The sequence below is a fragment of the Microtus ochrogaster genome, unplaced genomic scaffold (assembly GCF_000317375.1).
Source record: "Microtus ochrogaster isolate Prairie Vole_2 unplaced genomic scaffold, MicOch1.0 UNK13, whole genome shotgun sequence".
Taxonomy (NCBI): Eukaryota; Metazoa; Chordata; class Mammalia; order Rodentia; family Cricetidae; genus Microtus; species Microtus ochrogaster.
In genome coordinates this window covers 8,392,781-8,415,949 of record NW_004949111.1, presented here as the reverse complement: position 1 = coordinate 8,415,949, position 23,169 = coordinate 8,392,781, and the positions used below count along the sequence as shown (strand labels likewise).

The window sequence follows — 23,169 nt, the reverse complement described above, 5'->3', positions numbered from 1 at the left end:
GTCACTTTCTTAGTCTCATTTTCTAGTTTGTTGTTTACTACATAGTAGAATGTAATCCCAACAGCTATTTCTATGATATTTTAAAAATAGCAACCTGCTTCTAGGCATGATCTTGCTTAAAATTATCAAGTGGTTTTTCAATACTTTAAGTATAAAGACAAAGTTCTCTTATACTCTACAAAATGATATATGATGTAGACTCTGCCTAATTTTCCCAGCACTGTCTTTGCTAGTGTTCTCTTTTCTCAATGTGCTAATAATCCTTTCTATGTAGTGAGGAGGTGAGTAGGCCTGTTTTTTGTCCCTCCTGGCTCCCACATGGTTAGCTTTACACTTGAAATAACAACACACAAATTGTATTCATTTAAACACTGCCTGGCCCATTATATCTAGCCTCTTCTTGGCTAACTCTCGTATCTTGCTTTAACCCATATCTAGTAATCTGTGTAGTAACAAGAGGTGGTGGCTTACTGGGAAGATTCTAATCTGCGTCCATCTCAGAGAGGAGAGCTATGGTGTCTGACCTAGCAGCTGGCTCCATGGTGTCTGCCTGACTCTGCTCTCTTTCTACCAGCATTCTGTTCTGTCTACTCCGCTTATCTAAGCTGCTGTCCTATCAAAAAGCCAAGGCAGTTTCTTTATTAACCAATGAAATTAATATATAGACAGATGACCCTTCTACATCATTTCTATTTCATTTTTTACAACAATCATTCTTCTTCTGCTTTAGGAACTTTGTTTCCCTGTCCTTCAGCATAAATGTTCTTTTCAATAATTATTTTAATGTTCCTTATCTTTCAGCTCAAATTTCACATTCCTATCAACAGCTCACTAATGGAGCAGAATAGTCCCCACTTACAAACTCTCATAAACATCCTATTTTTCTTTGCTTATTCTATTCTCTCATATATTGCATCCCAGTCACAGTTTTCCCTCCCTGCTCTGCCCCGAGTCTCTTCCCCACAGCCTACCCTCTCCCCAAGATTCATGTACCCTCTATCTCTCCTCAGAAATAAAAACAGGTCTCCCAGGGACATCAACCAAATAAGAGACATAATATGCTACAATAAGACCTAGTAAGGGGGACATGGAACCTGAACCAGCCATCTTCTGTAACCAGGCAAGAATCCCTCAAATGGAGGGATTGGGGCACCAACACAGTCACAAAACCTATTTTTTCTTTATAACAAAATTTTACAATTAAAAAATATCTTTTAATAAGACTATGTATAAAATAGTGAGTGTCCATATTGTTTTTCTCAGAATAGTATGCACCCTAAATAAACAACACAATACCCAGTCAATGATTAATGTATATTTAATCATATTAGAGGCATTAAATAGAAAACAAACATTGTATTAGGTTATGGAACCTAAACTGTTCACAAAATGCCTATTAGAGCAGTGGCTCTCAGCCTTCCTAATACTGTGACCCTTTAATACAGTTTCTCATGTTATGGTGATGCCCCCCCCTAACCATAAGATTATTTTTGTTGCTACTTCATTACTGTAATTTTGCTATTGTTGTAAATTATAACGTAATAATCTATGCCTTCTAATGGTCTTAGGTGACCCTTGTGAAAATGTCATTTGACCTCCCTCCCCCCAAAAAAGGAGTTGTGATCTATAGGTTAAAAACTACTAAAATAGAACCAGGCGGTGGTGGCGCACTCCTTTAATCCCAGCACTCAGGAGGCAGAGGCAGGCGGATCTCTGTGAGTTGGAGGCCAGCCTGGTCTACAAGAGCTAGTTCCAGGATAGGCTCCAAAGCTACAGAGAAACCCTGTCTCGAAAAAAATAAACTGCTGAGATAGATGATTCCCCATATCTGTAATTATTTTCAGGTACTCACAGAACCAACATCTCTTACATATTGAGTTTCAGATTCTGGCTCCAAATTAACATTCATTTATACTTTTTAGATGTTCTAAATATTTCCCTTTTAAAATTACTCATTAGTTACGAATATTTTGGAGACACTGGAAGTGGATGACTATGAATGTCATCTTGTTTCACAATGTGTCAATAAAAACTTCTGCTTTTTTTAAAAATTTATTTATTAAGGATTTCTGCCTCCTCCCCGCCACCGCCTCCCATTTCCCTCCCCCTTCCCCAATCAAGTCCCCCTCCCTCATCAGCTCGAAGAGCAATCAGGGTTCCCTGCCCTGTGGGAAGTCCAAGGACCGCCCACCTCCATCCAGGTTTAGTAAGTTGAGCATCCAAACTGCCTAGGCTCCCACAAAGCCAGTACGTGCAGTAGGATCAAAAACCCATTGCCATTGTTCTTGAGTTCTCAGTAGTCCTCATTGTCCGCTATGTTCAGCAAGTCCGGTTTTATCCCATGCTTTTTCAGACCCAGGCCAGCTGGCCTTGGTGAGTTCCCAATAGAACATCCCCATTGTCTCAGTGTGTGGGTGTACCCCTTGCGGTCCTGAGTTCGTTGCTCGTGCTCCCTCTCTTTCTGCTCCTGATGTGGACCTTGAGATTTCTGTCCGGTGCTCCATTGTGGGTCTCTGTCTCTGTCTCCTTTCATCGCCTGATGAAGGTTAATATTCAGGAGGATGCCTATATGTTTGTCTTTGGATTCACCTTCTTATTTAACTTCTCTAGGATAGCGAATTATAAGCTCAATGTCCTTTATTTATGGCTAGAAACCAAATATGAGTGAGTGCATCCCATGTTCCTCTTTTTGGGTCTGGCTTACCTCACTCAGGATAGTGTTTTCTATTTCCATCCATTTGTATGCTTGGTATTGGCATAAAAACAGAGAAGTCGACCAATGGAATCGAATAGAAGACCCTGACTTTAACCCACAAACCTATGAACACCTGATTTTCGATAAAGGAGCTAAAAGTATACAATGGAAAAAAAGAGAGTATCTTCAACAAATTGTGCTGGCACAACTGGATGTCAATCTGTAGAAGAATGAAAATAGACCCATATCTATCACCATGCACAAAACTCAAGTCCAAATGGATTAAAGACCTCAATATCAGTCTGAACACACTGAACCTGATAGAAGAGAAAGTGGGAAGTACTCTACAACACATGGGCACTGGAGACCACTTCCTACGTATAACCCCAGCAAAACTTCTGCTTTTTCAGTTAACTCCTTTTCAGCAAAATTTGATGTAAAAGGCAAAGTTCTATGGATGCTTGTATTCAAACATGGTGTTTTACATGATTGCATTTCTTTCACAGGCATTATTTATTTTTTTCTAACTTGTATGAAAGTAGTTGATAGAATTATTGTATGTTTAGCAGTGATTCATTGGCTATTAATGTAAGATATCTTTGTCTCTAATTAATTATATTTGCTTATTTATCTGTCCTCAACTATTTATGCTTCTAGAAAACCTTTAAAATAATTTTGAAAAGTTTTAAAACTTATATATTTCTGTCATTCTGATTGGGATGAGGTTAAACAAATTAATTTGAGAAGATTTTTTTTAATGTTCTGTCTTCTCTTTTTAGTTGCACAAAATCCTTAATTTATGTCTTTTAACTAAGCTTTCTCATTTACTTCCAAATAAAAAGAAATTTCCTTTATATTTCTGTTGCTACTGAGTGCAGTGGGTGGAATAAAACTAATGGTATGAAAGGAAGTCATTCATTTGTTTTTTATCATGATTAATCATTGTATAAATTTTATTTGACCCACTAGTCTCTAGTGTTTGGACAAATTTATCTGTTAGCAAACACAGGTTCATTCTCTCTGAATCTTTGAAAATGATACATTTATCTTATATATAATCACATGGGCTAGCATTTCTGGAACAACACTGAATATGTACAAAAACAACCATTGTTTTTTGGGACTCACCAAGAAACATGAAGAATTTTAAAATAATGCATTTACTTTTTTGACATAAATAATATATATATTGTATTATATAATCTAGTATTGATTATATAGAATTTGAATATAATGCATTTACTTTTTCCAACATAAATAATATATACTGTATTATATAATCTAGCATATATTATATAATTAATCAATTTTTTGAAGAAGACTGTTGAACTTCATCAAGTTCTCTGTAAATATTCTTTTTTATTTTTTAAATCTTGTACCCTATCTTTCTATTATAAAGTTTTATTTTTGTGTATATAGATGTTTTCCTACATGTGTACCACCAGTGTTCCTAATGCCTGTTGTGGCCACAAAAAGGGAGTGTGCCAGATTGGATTCCCTGACTCTGTACTTACAGATGATTGTGAGCTGCTGTGTGGAGGCTGGGAATCGAAACTGGGTTCCTTGAAAGAGCAACCAGTGCTCTTGAATGCTAAGCCACCTCTTCGTCGTCCCTTCTTGTTTTTTTTGTTTGTTTGTTTGTTTTTGTTGGTTTTTTTTTCAAGACAGGGATTCTCTGTATAGCTTTGGAGCCTGTCCTGGAACTCGCTCTGTATAACAGGATGGCCTCGAACTCACAGAGATCTGCCTGGCAGCCTGCCTGCCTCTGAATCCCGAGTGCTGGGATTAAAGGTGTGCACCACCAAAACCTGGCTTCTCCTTATTTTAAAGAATCAGTTCTTTTCACTACTTTTTCTTTTTCCCCCTCAGTCTTTTCAAAATATTTGAGATTATAATATTACATAGTTTCTTTTCCTTTCCTCCCTCCAAATCCTCCTTCAAATCCACGGCCACTTTTTACACTAATTGTTATTCATGCATATCTGTATATGTGTATTCCTAAATATATTTCTAAATATGACTTGTTTAATCTGTATAATGTTACTTGTATCTGTTTCCAGGGCTATCCTTTTGTCTTTGTTATTGATTTTTTTTTTCTTTTGGAGACACAGTTTCTGTATGTTGCATATGATGATCTTAAATTCCTAGGCTATTTTCTCCCTCAGCTGCCAGAGTAGCTGGTTGCACAGATGCATTTCTCTGTGTCCAGCTGAGAACCAGTTCTTGAACATAACAGTCCTGGTTGCTTCCTAACCATTGGACCTTTAGTCTCTTCCTATATCTTTCTTTCAGTGTGCATCTTTGCTTCTGAATTTATAAAGTTAAAGATTTGTTTTTAACTTTATTTTAAAATAATAATATTTTAAAGCCCTCGACTGAACTGGGAATTTAGTCCACAGAAACTGAGCAATAGTCACTATCAGCAAATAGAAGAGAAATTATAATACTGGCCCATGTGGTGCGGAGTTTATACTCGTAGGTAAATGTGTAAAGATGTCAGGCTTGTGGCATTGTTAAAAATCATTAGCATTGAACCAGTGTTCCAGATGCTAAAGCACAGGCCTCGACAAGCCTTACAATCCAAGGACCTGAGTTCCATGTCCAGCACAAGTGTCAAGGAGGAAGGGGAGAATCTACTCAACAAAGGAGTCCTCTGACTTCCACATACTCATTTTGCTGCATACCCACACATTGAATAAATTAATTTAACTTAAGAAAGTCTCAATGTCTTATTCAGTGTTAGTATTTGGTGGTCTGATATAGCTGGTTGTTTATGTTTCTATGAAAAAGAAAAACCATTAAAATGCCTTAAATTGTTCTGAGCTGAAGACTTTCTATAAGTAGTTGAATTTACATAACAAGACCTTCCTAGACGTGGACGGAGGGGGGAGGACCTTGGACTTTCCACAGGGCAGGGAACCCTGACTGCTCTTTGGACTGGAGAGGGAGGGGGAGAGGAGTGGGGGGAGGGGAAGAAGGGTGGGAGGTGGGGGAGGGAAATGGGAGGCTGGGAGGAGGCGGAAACTTTTTTTTCTTTTTCTCAATAAAATAAAAAAAGCAATTAATACAGAATGAAAATGGGGAAATGTGAGCTTGTGAAATATAAATATGTAGAAGTGGTAATGGATACAGTTATGTTCATAATTTTATGTCTGATTTCTGTAACCAAAAGCCAAATAAATAATAATTTCCACATTAAGTATTTGTCAAATGATAAAAATAAAACATGATTGAATATGGTAAACTTTATTATAGGGTTGTAGAATTCATACAACCAGAACTCCTTACAGCATTCAGCACCTGTACAGCTTTGTGGATTTCACAACACAGATATCAGTGAGAAAGAATCATTACATGCGTAAAAAATTACTTCCTCATGATTATTGTTCACATATGAGTCAGATTCATTACAGAGCACCTGATAGAAATGCAAAAAATGTAATCTCTAAAGTCAGGAGAATTGAACAAAATGAAGAATGAAGCAAAAAAAATGTTAAGAGATTTGACATGCTTCACACAAAAATGTCAAAACAACTTGAAATATTTTAAATTTAAAGCATGCTCTATCCATATGATTTTATCAGGAGCTTGCTTTAAATAAAAACAGAGGATGGACTTTGTCAGGATGTTAGATGACATATTCATGCTGCTTTCAGAATCTAAACCCTATAAATTCAAAAAAAGATAATCATTTAATTTGTTGCAAACAGCAAGCAATGTCAATTAAACTTGAATTGGACAATGGCTTGCAGTGGTTAGTAGTTTTCTCCCCCCTTTCCGTTTCCAGTATAAGCAATAGAGTAAATGCATGAGTAAATATCATGAGTATCCCATTACTAAAGTCATACTGTAAGCTGCTGACTTCTCAATACCAAGGATACTCTTTATCTGCCCTTCTTCACTCCTGACATATCTTGGTCTCAACAATAAATTCATTGGGGAAGTGTCTTATCTTCCAGCATTTGTCAATGGCACGCTTATTGAAACCTGTGAAGACACAAACAGATGGCTTTTTAGTTGTCTGTGTCCATGAAGAGGTATTTCAACATGCTCATTTCCATGCAGTCTACCCTCACTCTCTTCTGCTCACCCAAAAATAATAAATTACCTACCCAGCAAGAGGTCTCTGCGTCTAAGGCGGAAGGATTTTCGGTTGTTGCAAAGTTGGTAAATAAAAATACCAAGGTTACTAACATCACGGATTTCTTCCACAGCAACCAGGTCTTCACGAACCACGTAAGTGTGAGGCAAATACTTGCCACTCTAAAAGTGCAAAGAAAAAAAATTAAGACAATAAATTCTTAAAGATGGTATTAAAATCCCCACTTACATCCTTTTAAAAATAGACATTATTAAAAATAGAATTCATTTAAGAGCAGTTTTATATACTATTTTTATTATACATATATACATTTATGAGTTTCAAGTTCAGTGTGCTATTTGCACATACACACAGCATGCATTGATAAAATCCAACCTCCCTTTATCCACCTCCCCCCACATACATGCCCTTTTCAACTTCTATTAATCAGTGTTGTGAGTTCAGGTGAACACTTTTAGCTTCTATATATGAAGAACATAAAGCATTTGTCTGTCTGACTGGCTTACATTGCTTAACATAAAATACCTCAGTTCCATCTATTTTGGCACAGCTTACACTTTTCATTAAAAAAATATTTCAACGAGATGGAATGTCTGGCCCAATTCATTAGCTTTTTTGAATAATGAAGCAAAATTATTTGGAAGTGCTTATAAGAAAAAAATGATCTCTGAAATACATACTGCCAGTTTGCCAAAAAGCTCCACCAGATTCTTTGGAGTCATAACAATGGAAGTATTGAGGGGCATCAGATAACAGTTTCCCAAAAGCAAGTCCAGGTAAGCAGTCATTCCCTGTTGGGGAGGTGAAAAACGATGCGTATTAATACTCCAGATTTTCACGTACCATCAGAACAAACAGCCAGATCTTTTTTGAAAATTTACTACGCCTACCCAACAACAACACAATGAAAAGGTTTGGCTCCAAAACGGTGTTCATTTATGAATAAATTCATTGTCTTTCAGTAAAGAAGGACTAGAGAAAAATTTTGAATAACTGCAAGAAAGAAAAATCCACCTTCTCAAAGTCATGGATAATTGCTGCAGGGTCACTATCTGAGAAACTGGGAACAGGCACATCAATGATTGCAATGTTGTCGTCCTCACGGATATCAGCCTCCTCGGTCACAGGCAGGAAATATGGCTCTCCTCCATGGAGGGAATTTACAGGATCTTCAGAATCAAAGAAGCACATCTCACCGTGGTAAATGGTGCTCTAAGAGACAAAAGGGAAGTTTAAGACTTTGCAATATTCATCGCCATGACACCTGAATTGTCTCTTACACTCATGTACTGTGTTAACCTGAGACTTGTTTGTTACAGCGTTATGAAACCTAAGCAATGGCAGAGTGAAAGGTAATTGAAAACATTCCTCAAGTCTTCATTTCTCTGGTTACCACCACATAATTATTTAGGTTGCTAATGAAATACACGGCAATTAGTAATTCCAAATAGTAAGAGCTATAATTATTACCTTAGGCATGAAGTACTTGTAAATGCAGGCTCCACCCACAATCAGCCCAGCCAAGATGAATGAGAGGCCTAGGAGAGTAAGCATGCATCTCCCAGAAGAGCCATCTTTCTCCTGCGTGGCAACTCTGAGCTCCTATTGATTAGAAACAAAATTAAAAAGATAATATTTTTAGACAGCTGCTTCTGTGTGCAACTTATCACCCCTGAAAAGCAAAATATTTTGAAAACAAACTAATCTAAAGTCATTTGAAGACAGTTTCTGATGCTAATATATAGAGAATATCTCCACTAACACTAGCCTTCCTTCTAGCATTTTCAAAATTAAATATAAATATGTTATTTTAAAATATGTACTTGTAGAATGTTAAAATAACCATTAATTTATAGAATGACATATTTTTAATAAAAGTACTTAATATAGATCTACTTTTTAAACAAATGTTTAATGGATAAAGAGTATTTTTAACTAGATATGATATAGTGCAGGTTGTCTCTAAAAAGTATGCTCTTTAAATAATTGAAACTAGTCATAGTTTTATAAACACTGGCTTTTTAGTCTATAGAAATAGACACTTTGCTACTTGCTTTGAAATCAATTTATCAGCTTAAAGGAGTGCTAGTAACCTTCAATTTGTTGGCTACTTTTCAAGAAGCTTTATTGTCAAGTTAGAAAGGAATTATTTCATTTTAGAAATTAATTGAAGTTAATTATATATTTTCTAATATTCCTAACTTTATTATTAAGTATAAAGCTTCCTGGTATTGTCTATTAGTCTATATACTGCAATAATGCTATTTTCCAAGTCCTAGTGTAAACGCTAGATTTAAAAGCAGAGGATTTGCTACATACAGAGCTGTTTGTAAAGCAGTGATTTAAACGTTCTGTCAAATCAATAATTTGCTGACGGATTCTAAAGAAAAATTCAAAACAAAAAGTAACTGATTAACTGCACCCTCCATAGGGCATGGAACTAAAAGGCCTACTATTTCGATTTTCATGTCACAATATACCCCTCAGCCACATTATTACTCAGCGAGAGAATAAGTGAAGGCAGCAAATCTCAGCCCTGACAATACAAGCTGGTATTAAAAATTATTTTAGTTTGTCTACCATTAGAATTTTTCATGAAATTGCTGTTTTGGACATTTAAGTGATCTTAAGACAATTTGGTGAAAAATGTATGTCAATGTGCAAGAAAGGAAGGGTAGAGAATCATATGATAATTTTTGTTCACAAAATAAATATAGTTTTTAAAGGTCAAAATTTGAAATTTATATTTTCTTAATAATTTAATTAAGCATATTTCATCAATTATAGTCAACACATACTGAAATACCTTAATTGTTTTCGTTAAAAATCTAAATTAATATTTAGTAGTACAGAAACCAAATTTTAAGTTTTGACTACTAATTACTGTAATACAGTTGCAGGTTCTTAGAAGGCATATTTTAGATAATTAAATTTGGGCACAGAAAGATGAAATGACTTGCTAAAAAGCATATAATAGCTTAATTTGAAATTCTTTGAGGAATGAATTTTTTTCTTATTACTGAGACAGAAGAACAATTTGTACTGTAACTTCATTTCTCTTTTCCAATAATTCAGGAAGTTTATCATTAAGAATGGCTAAAGTATGAGGGTCTTGGATTAGCTGGACACGCCTGGTCAGTAAGAAAAAGGATTTCTTTTGTTTTCATTTAACACTGTTGGAATTCAACATAACTGAATGAATCAATTATCATAGCTAATTTCTTTTCAAAGTGTATTTTAAAAGTCACTGCATATTATTTGCCAATATGAGTTCAACGTGTTCAGTCTCTGTTGATCAGGCCTAATCCCTGTATCGCAATGTGATATGGCAAGTAGTACTGTCAAAGAGGCCATGCTGGGGTTCTATTGCGGCTTCTCTAAAGCCTAACAAAGAAATAAAATCAAAGAGGAGATATTTGTTTTTATTTATTCCTCATCTCACCACAGGACTGACCAAAGCATTACATATTAATTGAATCTTTCTACAACTCTTGAAGTTTTTTGGTGGTGAGGGGAAAAAAGGATTACTGTGTAGCTATTTTTAACTACTGGCATCTAGTTAGACCTCCCCTCAAATCTGGCCATGGTTCATTTATAAAGTTAGTAGGAAGACAACTACATATTTGACCTTCTGTCATTTAATTAAAACCTCAACAATACAAGGGGGTGTTGCTTTTGAGTTCCAGAATGTGTGATACACAAAAGCTAGTTTGATTGCAGCGTTCAATATTGAAAGTTTCCACGATGGAAGTTCTGCGGCAGCGCATTATCTCAAACTGTATGCAGAATTACATTTTACTACATGAACTCATAGCTCACTCAAAACGCTTTTCAAATAGCCACTCTAAACCTAAAAGGGAAAACTTTCTAAAGACAACAGGACAAGTTAGGGCAGATCAAGTCCCATTCCTGCAGATTCCACAGATGCAGAAGAAAATATGGTCGCCTTTTAAAATTGAGATTTTACTGAGGAAAAAAAATGATAGTTTATCAACACTCCAAAAGCCGTTAGTTTTTTATATATTGAACTAGACAAACAACCTGGGAAGAGAGAACCTCTCCAGTGCATGGAAAATGAGCTGTTTAAATTGCAACGTTGGAAATGCTTCAGACATCTGTAAGAGGGGAGTGGGATATTGCTCAAGAAGAAATAACAACCAAAAGAAAAAAAAAAGAGAATCTCAAAATTTATTTTTACAAGAGTTTGGCCAAGAATTAAATCCAATATATGTTTCTGACAGCTCCATTACCTAACCGTTAACAGTGTCTACCTAAAAATACACACAAATGTCTGTGTGTGTGTGTGTTGTACAGACACACACAACTTGCCCCAACCCATACAGCTTGAAGTTAAGGCCGCCCCTTGTTTCTCAAATCAGCAATCCTACAAAGATACAGATTCACATAATTTCACTCAAGTCAAAAGTAAAGAAAGAACAGTTAAGTCTCTTGCCCTTGCTCACCCCATGTGGCTACTCATTCCCTGTAGCTATAATTGTGTCTCTGGCTAATTCTGTAACCCCATTTCCCAGAACAAAATGACATGGAGGAATTTCTTCAAGCTCCTTCCAACAATTTCCTGGGATAGGTGGTGTTAAGGGATGGAATTGTAAGGATGCAGTAGGGCATGAGTCGAAGAGGAGCAAAAGGTGGCCCATGCAATTTACAGTTGGCCTGCCTGGAACTCGAGGACTACAGGACACCTAACATTTTGACCTCTGCACCTGTATACCCTCCCTTCTCTCCCCATTCCCAAACTCCAGCAGGCCGACCTAGGCCGAGTGGGAACTACCTTGCCCGTCAGGATCTGAGCTCGGACGGTGCGGCTCACGAGTGCCTCCACATCTTGGCGCGCCTCCTCCTTTTGCACCGCCGTGGGGGTATTGAAGGCGATCTTCACCATGGTGAATCTTCGGGCTGCGCGGTAAGGCGCGGCTCGAATCAGTATCCTGGGCTGCAGGTTGGAAGAGGAGGGGATCTCGTTCGTCCAAGCTGCACTTAACTTTCTCCCTGTTTTCCTTTCACAGGCTGCCGCAGGCTCAGGTCCCGGGCTACTTACGAGGCAGTCTCAGGCCGAGTGGGAGAGCGTGGGCGGGGCTGGGGAGGTGCTGAGGGAGGAGCGGGAGGGGGCCAGAGCGCTGGAGTGGAAACGAGTGGGGGTGGGAAGCTGCTAGTTGGGAAGCGAGGGGAACTGGAGCCCGCTTAGGGTAGACAAGCCTCACCTGCACCCCAGGCATGCTTCTACTGCCTTCTGCACCCTCAGATAAGAGCGAGGCAGGAAGGAAACCTGCCTGTCGTGTCTTTCTGCTTCTGTCTGGACCACAATAGCCCCTGACTTTGACTCTGTTTTCCAAAACTTGGGCCTGGCCCCCTGCGGGGCCTAGGACTGTTAACTTGGCGCCAACCCAAGGTTTCTCAGTTCTACAACCCACCAAGGCCAGAGAGCAGTTTCCCGACCGTTCTACACCTTTATAACAGCTTCCTTTTAAAGAACACCTAGAAGCTAGTTTGTAGTTGCTTGCTTCTTTCTGCCCAACACTGGTTTTCTTCCATGGTTTTTGTTTTCTCTTATAATTTTAACTTTCCTACTTAAACTAATGTTAGATGAGAAAGACGGCGGGGCTTTTGTCTCCCTAACTCTGCATTTTGCAGACAGAACATGATGAGATACAGAGGAGGGAGGGTGGGAAGCTCATTCCTAATGAATCCGTGAAATAACCCAGATCTTTTCTTTCTCCCTGGCCGGAAAGGAAAGTCTTTGTCCAGAGCCTCTTTCTCTTCAGCCACCAGCTGCATAACCAGCAGGGAAAAAAGCAAGGGTGTGTGCACCTATGCATTTAAGAAGGTAGGGCTACACAGTGGAACCAGATGCTGGTGCAGCCCTTGAAGAGTAAAAGAAATAACCTCAGAGGGACTAGGTAACAAAGCGTTATCGAACATTTATATCCATATTCATCTAGTATAGTTAACTTGTTTCTTCAATCAGGTCTCCTAGACACAAACACAACCTAACTAGTGAAATTCAAGCTGCGATGGTTGGTGATTTAGAGCTGGTGATAGAGAAGTTATACATAGTTGGGCTACATAAAACAGAATAGTGGTCTGTTGTATGAAGGGAGCTAGATGAAACAAAGCCCCAACAAAACCAAACAAAACACCGTTTTACTAGAGAATTCCCCACCTACTCATCAACTTGACCCAACAGTCTTGAATATGCTGAGTTGTGTCCCTTCTATCCAAGAAATTCTAAATTGGAGTTTTTCCCATGGAGATTGTTTTGCCTCTGAAGCCCTCTCCTGTCTTGACTGTGGGGGCTTTGCAAAGACAGAGTTCATATCCTTTTTTAGGTCACAGATGAGAAGCTGGATGGAGGGAACAGTGCCTGTGCCTTGAACACGGTCAGGACCGTATAAGCAGGGCATTTGAGTTTACTTAGAAACACTGGCATTGTAGGCTCTTTTGCTTTTTATTTAAGTCTGCCTTTGTAATTCAACGTTTGCCAGGCAACCCTTGGTTTTGGTAGAGCAAAACCTCAGTTTTCCCAGTCTGGCTCTTTCCAGTTGCCCTCTGTTGGGGATGACCTTTATGAGCCCTTAGTTAGCATCTGCACTTCCCTGACCCACAGCACCTGCATGGGTGAACTCTTACTATTTTGACACAGTTATCTCCTAAGTGCAAGCTGCTGGATCTCATAGCAGATGTTATTATTGTCTTTCCTGAGATGTGGAAAGGCAGGAGGAGCAGGAATTTTTTCCACTTGTTCAGAAAAGAGAATCTCTGCTAGCTCCCAAAGGGAACATGTGATCACTTGCTTAGCATAGAGCGTTAGGCAACCTACCTGGTCTCCTGGGGCTTCACTTACCTCCCTTGTGTTATTCCCAGGAATGAGGATGTAGAAAGACATACTTTTCTACTATTTGGAAAAGAGAAAATGGCATGGTTGGTTACTTTAGGACTTCATTCCGGTCTGCAGCATATTTGCATTTCAAGCTTATAGAACTTACTTATTTCTGACCTCTTAAAAATATTTTTCCTTTGAGAACTCCTAAGCAACCTCATTGTCTAGAGGTAGGTCTTCCTGTACAAAGTTAAACTCCTAAGCATAGTCACATATGTTGACATATGACTTCTTTTGAATAATTTAGCCACCATCTTTTTATTATTATTATTATTATTGATTTTATTGAGTTATACATTTTTCTCTGCTCTGCTCCTTCCCTCTCTCCTCCCCTTCAACTCCCCTCTCTCCTCCTCTCCCATGGTCCCCATGCTCCTAATTTACTCAAAAGTTCTTGTCTTTTAGCCACCAACTCTTATTTGTTAGTGCCATGCTCCCTTTTCAGAATGCCATCCACACTCCGTGAAGGAGCTTTGCTGCTGTTGCCTATATGTAAAGCAGACATAGTGTCAATTTATCAGATACCACTATTACCTCCTTCCTCGTTCACTATATTTATATCACAGTCTATGACTTTGTGTGTGTCTCTCTCCCTCTACCTTCCTCCACCCCTCCACACTCTCTGTGAATATATATATACATATATGTATGTATATATATATAATGTGTGTGTATTTATGCATATGTACATATATATGTATATACTTATGTATATGGGGTAGGGATTTGGTGTGTGTTTTGGAATCATATTTTAGCAATAACATTTAGCAATTTAACGACCATTTGTTTATTTCAAGAAGTTTTTCCTGCATTTTTTAAAACGTTAAAACATATGCTGCAACTTGCTTACCAGTAAACACATTTCTGTCTACTAAAACCGGTACACATTGACTAAGCTCTATTTTGAATTGTCTCCTTTGCAGAAGCAACTTCTTGTTTCTTTACATCAATTTCTCAACTTTCTTGCCTTTAGAAACTGTAGGGGATCTGGCTGCCATGCTGCTTCCAGCCCATATAGTTAATCATGTCTGAATGCACACTATTCAAGTTTATAAATGAGTTCCCTGTTCGCACATGCCAAAGGATGACTGAATTAACACAACTTGAACTGAATGGAACATGGCATGCAATTGGATGTCAAGTAACAATGTCAACTCTCTTTGAATCATCTTCTGGTCACTACACATCCAATCCACTATGTTGGTTATTAGAGGCATCTGTGATACAATTCCATTCATTATCTCATTTACTCCTTCATGCAGTGCTCACTGAGGATTTAGTACATGCCCTACACTGTCATTACAATAGGAATATGAGAATGAAGAAAACAAATGTTGCTTTTCCTTTGTAAAATACATTCTCATTGCATAGATGGTTATATGTTTCATGGGTCCCTCAGTATTTGTCGCATAGCAAGACACAACAACTCTATTAACTACACAGGGGGATGTAGCAAGTCTACAAAACAGTGGCACAATTCCATCTATAGCCAATGCTGCTGTTACTGCACTAATCCCTAGCTTAACTGCGGTGGTTTTATATCCAAAACCGTAGGAAAATTAATTTAACAGGTTGTGTGTTAAGAAACCAGTTGGGAGGCATTCTTATATATCCCAGGAGAGACACAGTGCATCATGTTGAAGATGGATATACCAAAAGGAAGACACAACTTCTAAAGAAATTAAGGAGTCGCTTTAATCACCCAGTGCTGGAATAAGTCATATAAAGGAGAAACAATAAGAAAAATAGTTTCGCTTTTAAATGATATGAAAATCACAAATTGATGGCAAGCTTGACAATAATAGGATAAATTCACCGAACACACTAAAATTGGAATTTCTCAGCTAAAAACCTTTAATTTTTTTCTCAGGGTCTTTAATATTTTACAGAAGTGAGAATGATTTCGGTTCAGAGTTTCAAAAATTATATTCCATGGTTGACTGGTTTTCTTGTTTCTGGACCCACAGTGAGTTGGAAAACCATGCCAATTAAATATGGAGAAACAGAGCTGCTCATCTCATGGTGGATGTAAAGCAGCTTCAAAGATGGGTCTGGGAGAAGAGAGAGCCACTAAAGTGTCTATTATTCTACTTTATCAAACTGGGGCCTACATCCTAAAGTGTCTATCACCTCCCAAAAAGTCCATCAATTTATGAGTCCATTAACTGATCAACCCTCTGATTCACCCTTATGAGCCTATCACCTCTCAGGGATTAAATTGACTATCAGATGACCCAATTTGGGAGCCTGTTGAGAGGACATATCAACTCCCATTTCACTGATAAGGAAACTGAATTTTTTGAATTTGCTTACAGTCAGATTCTAACTCTGGTGAACTGATGCCACATTTTATACTAATAATCACTCAACTGTCCTGTTCCTACTAGAAAAAAAATGAGAAAATCAAGAAGAGAGCTGGTTGAAAGTGAGAAAGTAACACATTTACTAGTTCAACAAAGGCCATGTTGCCTGCTCCCATCGCAAAAATAGACCCATGATTAGGATTTTATTCAGCACCAACTACAATTGGAGCTCTTTGAAAACTTTCCTGGCCTCCACATGCCTGACTATAGGCTACTCATTTTCAAGCACATTGCTTCTACATTCTTCAGTTGCTTATGTCAGCAGAGAAGCAGCAAAAGGCAGAGATCATCAGCCATCTATTTCTGGGTATAACTCTAGGAGCTTAGCTTAGCTTTTAAGGAGCCACAGTATTTTTTTTTTTAGATCCACAATTTCTTTGCACTTGTAGGTAAATCTGATGAGGTATCTAAGTAACATAGGAAACTTGTTTTTATAAATAGATTCTTATTTTCCTACTTCATTTATGGTTTTCTCTCTAAACTAGGAATCTCTAATAATAGGAAGGCATGCTAGGTTGGTGGTATATGCTTGTAGTTCCAGAACTCAGGTGGTAAAGTCAAGAGTATCTGAAGTTCAAAGTCAGCTTTGGCTACATAGCAAGTCCAGGCCATCGTGGAACACTTAGCCATTACTTTAATAGGAGGGGGAGGTGATACAACATTTCCATAAATGAGTAGTTTTAATCTTCTTTTCCCAATGAAGAGCTTGTATCCTTGAAGTTAATTCATACTTAATTCACAGAAATCATTTTTCATTTTTTAATTTTTGCTAGTGAAAACCTAAGTGGAAATTTTTTGCTCTTTCAGTGCCCCATTTCCCAAATTGTGTAAGAATTGTGAATTCATTGCAAACTGTCTTGAGGAATTTTTAAAATATAGTCTAGAATCCATATCTGTGTGTGTTTTATCTGATCAACTTACAGAAATTCTAGTCTTGAGTAATGCAATTGAGAAGCTTAAGTCTTAGCTCAGGAATGCTTTTGAGAATGTGCAGTTGTTTCTGTTACTCCATAATACATCATCAAGAGGCACTGAGAGGCACTTGTAACTTCAGAGTCTTGATCCCTCTCAAGCCCAGCATAAGCAGTTGCATATTATTACTGCACCAAATGTTTCTTTGGCCTTCATATTTAGTTTTGTTGCTAGATCAACATATTATGTTCCTACTTTATAGTTTAGTCGTAAAAAATGCAAAGTTCTGAATTGTTTTAAATCAACTTCGATTATTCTTCAAATACAGTTTTCACCATCACCTTTTTAAAATTAAGTTTTTACTGAAATTAGCTCAATCTGTCCATAAACTAATGTCTTCAAAATTCCAAAATATAATTCCATCTTGATAAGGAAGCCAGAAGAGCATGCTTAGCAAGCAAGTACTGTTTTTCCTCACTTCTTGTCAGTGTGAACATGGTCAGTCAGAATCCTGCAATATCCTGCTTGAGATTTCCCTAATTCAAATTCAAGGTTCACAAATAGTTCTGTTTACACATCAATGTGGGTGCCATGTTTCTGGTAATGTGCAAATGGGAGTTTGTACATAAAAGAACACTGTAGTGTGTGGCATATTACCAGCTATTTTCCACTAAGACATCAATAATATTTCTTGATTTTCAAGTTAGGGAAATTATTGTTTCAGAATTTTTATTTTTGCTTTTGAAGTGTAAGGTTGTACATCATCAACCATATTAAGAAGAATTCTATAGAAAAATATTGTCCACACATAGCTTGGGAAGGAAAGATTTTGTTATATTATGTTTATGTTGAAGTTAACACAAGCAAGTGAAAAATTAGAATAATGAATTGTAGAAATGGAGCTAGCCAATTATAAAACTACCAGCATTCATTCTAAATAGGATCTTTTCCTTTTCCACTGTCATCCTATCCCTTGACCTTTCACATTTAAGAACATCTTCTAATTACTTGGATTATGAAATGCTTACTTCTCAAACTCCTGTCAACTTTATAAGGCAGCTATGGGATAGCTCATTCTGAGATAACTTTAAATAGTCTCCCTTTTGGGATTATTTTTGTGTTAAAACATTTAATTCTGTAACATTAGTTTATTATTTATGTTTTACATAAGATCTTGAGAATAAATCAAGAGATACCAAGAACTGCTATTGAACCTCACTGAAGCACACATAGGGAAGAAAAATTCATGTCTGTATAGAAATGCCCCATATTATCAGCTCTTCCGGAAAACAATTATAAAGAATTGTAAGCAATGATATGACATTGTGAGGTAAGATGATGATTACTAAAAAAAATAGTTAACAAATAATATAATATATGCTGATAATTTAAGAGTGTGATGACCACCTTAGAAAGAGACAACACTTATTTGGGCTTATGGTTTCACAAGTTACAGTTCATACTCACTTGACCCTATTTTTTGTGCCTTATTTCAGATTGAAAGGGGACTGACCATTGCAGAGGAAGGTGATTCAGAGACAGGGATAAAGGGGAATGGACAGAGGCAGAGAAATATCATTAAACAATCCCTTCCAGGACATGATCAGATGAACTCAATTCTTTCCAATGCACCACCATCTCATAATGATTCCCTTGCTTCCTAACAGTGCAGCAGGTTGAATACTAACAGGAATACATCGTAGGAAAACATTTGAGAACCAGACTGGAGTACCAGCCAAGTCAATGAAGTGTCGAATTTGTTTTCACTGTCTTTGTCCTTCTTTCCCCTGACTTCTGTCTTTCTCTGTCTCTTTGCCCTCCTTTCATGCTCTATGTGCAGGTGTATATATGATTCTGTGTTTGTTTTAGTGACCATATTCTTCTGACTTTGGTTTTTCTAAGTCACACTGCCATCATGAACATTCAAAGTGGTTTTAACTGCAAACTTTCAAAACATATTCATTTCACATTTCATTTTGTATACTAATAGTATATGACATGATGATAAAATTCTTTCTCTCACATAATTCCTATTAGACTAGAGCACTATTGACACAATTCTTAGTATCAGCTTAATTTTTGTGTTCAGTTTATGAAAGTGTATTTGTGTGTTATTTTAGCTGGCCAAGTGTGAGATAGAGGAAAACTTTAAAGGAACAAATGTAGGCCATTTTGTTTCCATAGGGATTAAAATGATTCTGAAATTCATTTTTGTGGAGAAAAAATGTCTTAGGTTTGAATGATGATATGATTTTAAGTACTGTTTTGGGCTATAGTCAATTTATATATATATATATAAAGTTTATATATATATATATATAAGATATATATATATCTTTTACCTCTATCAGTTAATATCTAACTTCCTTTTGAATTTTGAAAGCTTTTAAATCATTTCCTGTTACAATGAGGAGACGACAAAGTTGATTGAATTTAGTTTTGATGGTTCGTTCTCTTTAAAGAGACAGAGACAGTATATATAAATTTGAGAGAAATTATATTACTTATATTGTTTTATTTCTTACTCCACTAAGCTTCTTGTGTATATTCACAGATTTGTGCTATACAGAAAATATAAAAATATTAATAGGTAATACCTGTGTTAAAATTATTTAAAGTCATTTACGATAGTCACACTATATTTCATCTTTATAAAATGGCATTAGACTGAGAAAACTCAATAAATTTCATCCTATAAAGCATCTGTATCACTTTGGACAAACTTCATTCAGCTTCTTTTGGGACATGAAATACTAAAGGTTCCCAGGAGTTCAGACTTGCCCAAAGTCATACAACTAATATGCAGCAGAAACAAGGCTGTAGCAGAGATCTCTGAATTCCAAGCTCGATATTCCATCTACAGCATCATGCTGTCTCAGAATATAACAGGTGTCCCTTGCCTTTCACCACCCGTATCTTATACCATTAGTAGCAGTCTGAAAATATGATCTCTAGTTGCCATATGAGGCCTCTATCTCACCAAGGGATTTCATGTAAACCAGTATGAAGACCATAAAACTTTATAAACGAGATCACGAGAAAGGTTCCTAAGAGAAATCTCACATATGATCACGAGGACATTTCATTTTCATAACAGCTTAAGTATTTACAATCCAGTGAATAAGATATTGTTCTTTGGTCTTCATAAAGAGCAGCAATGTTTCCCCTCCTGGATTTATCAAGAGGAAAATCAGCTACATAAGTCAATGACCCTTACCTCAATATTGATCTTCGGATAATTTAAAGTACTGATAAATACAGTTCTAGGGGTCTTCAGAGTATCCCTATTTTGTCATTGATCAAAAGAGAAATATCACATTTTCATATCAATCATCAACAGAGGAAATAGAATTACCAGTATTGACAAGACTTATTAAATCACTTTTGAGTCTGAGGAAAAAGCATAATTTGTAGGATTAAAAAAATGATTTCCTATAATATAAAGATAAAATAAAATAACTTTAGGTTCATACACTAAAAAGACGAAACTAAAGGAAGGAAAAAGAGGAAGATGAAGAGGGGCAGAGGGAGTGGAAGAAGAAAGAAAGGACTGGAAAGTTTGTGTGAACAGTCTCTAATGAAATCCCAAGGAGCTTTCTCGTTATCAGTAAATCTCTACAGCTTTGGGACATCTAAGGCATAAATTCCTCCACTTACTGCTCTGCTTTAAACTCTGCAGTTTGTATACAAACACTCTCACTGTAGTGACAGTGACTGCTTCAGTTGAGATAAACTAGCTTTGCTCTTGGGTATATAGGCCTTTACCACTTCTGTGCTTACGAGGACTTCGATAAATGTGGGTTCACAGGAAGGAATGAGGAAATACAACTGGATTTGGCCTGAGAAAAAATGTCCAAGACAAGCTTTCAAATTTCGAGCTAGCAAGTTGCAGCCTACAAGCGTTCTCCTCTCAGTTCTCAGCACTATAGTTACAGGCAATCCGTGCATTATGTTCTGTAGCATCACCTTTCTCAAAGATTGTTTTTCTTAAATTGATTTATAAAAGGCGGTAGTAATATGAATTTTTGACTGTTTTACTGTGGGTATTTTTTCCTGGAAAGTAGAGAAAATATTATACTTTGTTCATCAAAAGCAGGGTACAAATTCAAAGGGCTCCTTTGAGCTTTCAGTTGAGAAGCCATTGAAACTGCTGCTGAAAGCAACAAACTTTCAACCTGTAACACTGATCGTAATGGCTAGTTGTGTTCAATACTATAACCCAAGAAAGAGAACGCTGCTCTTTCTAGTGGCTCACATTAATCAGGCTACTGTAGAGTCTCTTCATTTGCCTAAGAAAAATAAAGAGGGAAAAGAGTGACAAGGAATAGGGTGGGGACCAAAGGCCCTAAGGACTCAAAACAGTTTCTCTAAGATGGAGATCATCCAGGATCCTAGCATAAATGTATTTCTAGTCCAAATGGGTGGTGTCACAGCTGAAACAATCACTTTTCCAGAGATGTAACTTTGAGTATTAAAATAAGATCTTTTTACAAGTTAATAATTTGTGAGAAAAACCAAAGTGGGGGAGAAGCAATGGGAATGCAAATTCTGCTTTGCATAGCTAAGAATAGCTAAAACTCTGGATTTCAGGGGGTTTGTTTGTAATCACATACTGTCCCTTTAGTTTGGGTTTCATTGTTTTATACATTAGTTCTGTTTACATAAGACCAAGTATTCAACTGACATAAGCTGGTATTAAAATCTGTGATAGATTGCAATTGTGATATACTATTTCATATGCAAGGAAATTTTACCTTCAATCTGAGGGTGTGTCTCAGTTGGCAAATATACATATAGCTCTGGGTTTGATCCCCTGGACCACATGAAATTGGACATGTTAGCACATGCCTGTATTCCCGTCAGCAGGCAAGTGAAAGCAAGAGGATCAAAAATTTAAATCCTCCTCAGCTACATATTAGGTTGGGGGCCAGCTTGGGCTACATGAGATCCTTTCTCAAATAAATACTTAAATAAATAAATAAATAAATAAATAAATAAATAAATAAATAAATAAATGAATGAATAAATAAATAAATAAAATAAAGGATGAGGTATCTTGTAATATTTCCGTAATTTTCCCCTTACTGAGCAAATTTGCTATGTCAGAACTGTGCAGTTTGAGATGGTTCATTGAACCACAATGCTGTTGTTTTACTTTTGACCTTGAAGTCCCTACAAAATGCAGACATAAAATGAGCTGCTTTGCTTTGTGATTCACTTAGAAAAAATACTATTTTTTTTTTCAGAAAGTTGGTGGGTTTTCCTCTTTTCATATGTGTACCAGTAGAGCTCCATGCACATATTTCCTAGTAAATATTGATTATTTGCTGGAATTCTTTACAAAACGAGGAGTGTGTCTCTGGGACGTGGGGGTGGAGGAAACAGTTGCCTTCGAGGCATAACGAAATTTTATTCCTCTCCCTTTTCCCTTTTTTTCCTAAACAAAACTTAAGAAAAAAAATCATCACATACCCTCCCATTTCCCCCGCCATACTTAACCCTGCCTAGTGATTACATAGGATACTTTTCTTGAGTACATAATCCTCATTAAAAACCACAGGGAGCCCAAACAGGACTTCAGGCCTTACCACTTGTGGCTTATTTGCATTTAGTGTCGTTTGGGAAATCAAAATGAACAGAACTCCGTCAGAACTGTAGAGTTCTCTCTGTCCTCCCTGCTCATTGTGTAAGTAATGCTTGGAGGCACAGGGACAAGATTTTGGAAGCTGAGGCTGTTAGCCCCCCACTCCCAGTATTTATGTGCTGCCCTTTGTTATGCTAACAAAGCTAAGTCTCATCAAAATTGTGTGGCCTTCTCACAGGTAAAATGATGCTTGCTTAGTGATAAGAAATGTTCGCTTTCTAGTATGTATTTTCTATTAGAACATATGATCAGTTTAGTATGTAGGTCAGTGGTAGAGGTCCTGCCTGCTGTCAACAACGTTCAATCTCCAGCATGCAGCAAAGAGCAAATGAAGAAAACCTGACATTGGTCCTGCATCACTGTTGTCTTCCTACTCCTTGCTTATTGACTGATTATCTATCAATATAATTATGTAACTTTCATCAAATGAGTGTACAATTTGGAAATTGAGGGGAAGAGCTTTTAGTTAACAACAACAACAAAAAAAAAATCCAAATTCTGAGTTCTCTTGGTTCCTGGTGTCCAAAACGAAATTCCTGAAACCATACAAAGACA

General features: G+C 37.1%; 1 protein-coding gene across 1 annotated transcript; it reads right to left on the bottom strand.

Moving 5' to 3' along the window:
- Positions 1 to 5,922: 5,922 nt before the first annotated feature.
- Itm2a (integral membrane protein 2A) lies at positions 5,923 to 11,867 on the bottom strand. The gene is made up of 6 exons (XM_005366733.2): positions 11,590 to 11,867; positions 8,268 to 8,399; positions 7,812 to 8,009; positions 7,478 to 7,588; positions 6,808 to 6,958; positions 5,923 to 6,682 (listed from the first exon to the last, which is right to left on the bottom strand). The coding sequence occupies exons 1-6, from the start codon at positions 11,698 to 11,700 to the stop codon at positions 6,594 to 6,596; spliced, it is 792 nt and encodes a 263-aa protein (XP_005366790.1). The 5' UTR covers positions 11,701 to 11,867; the 3' UTR covers positions 5,923 to 6,593.
- Between the last annotated feature and the right edge of the window lie 11,302 nt (positions 11,868 to 23,169).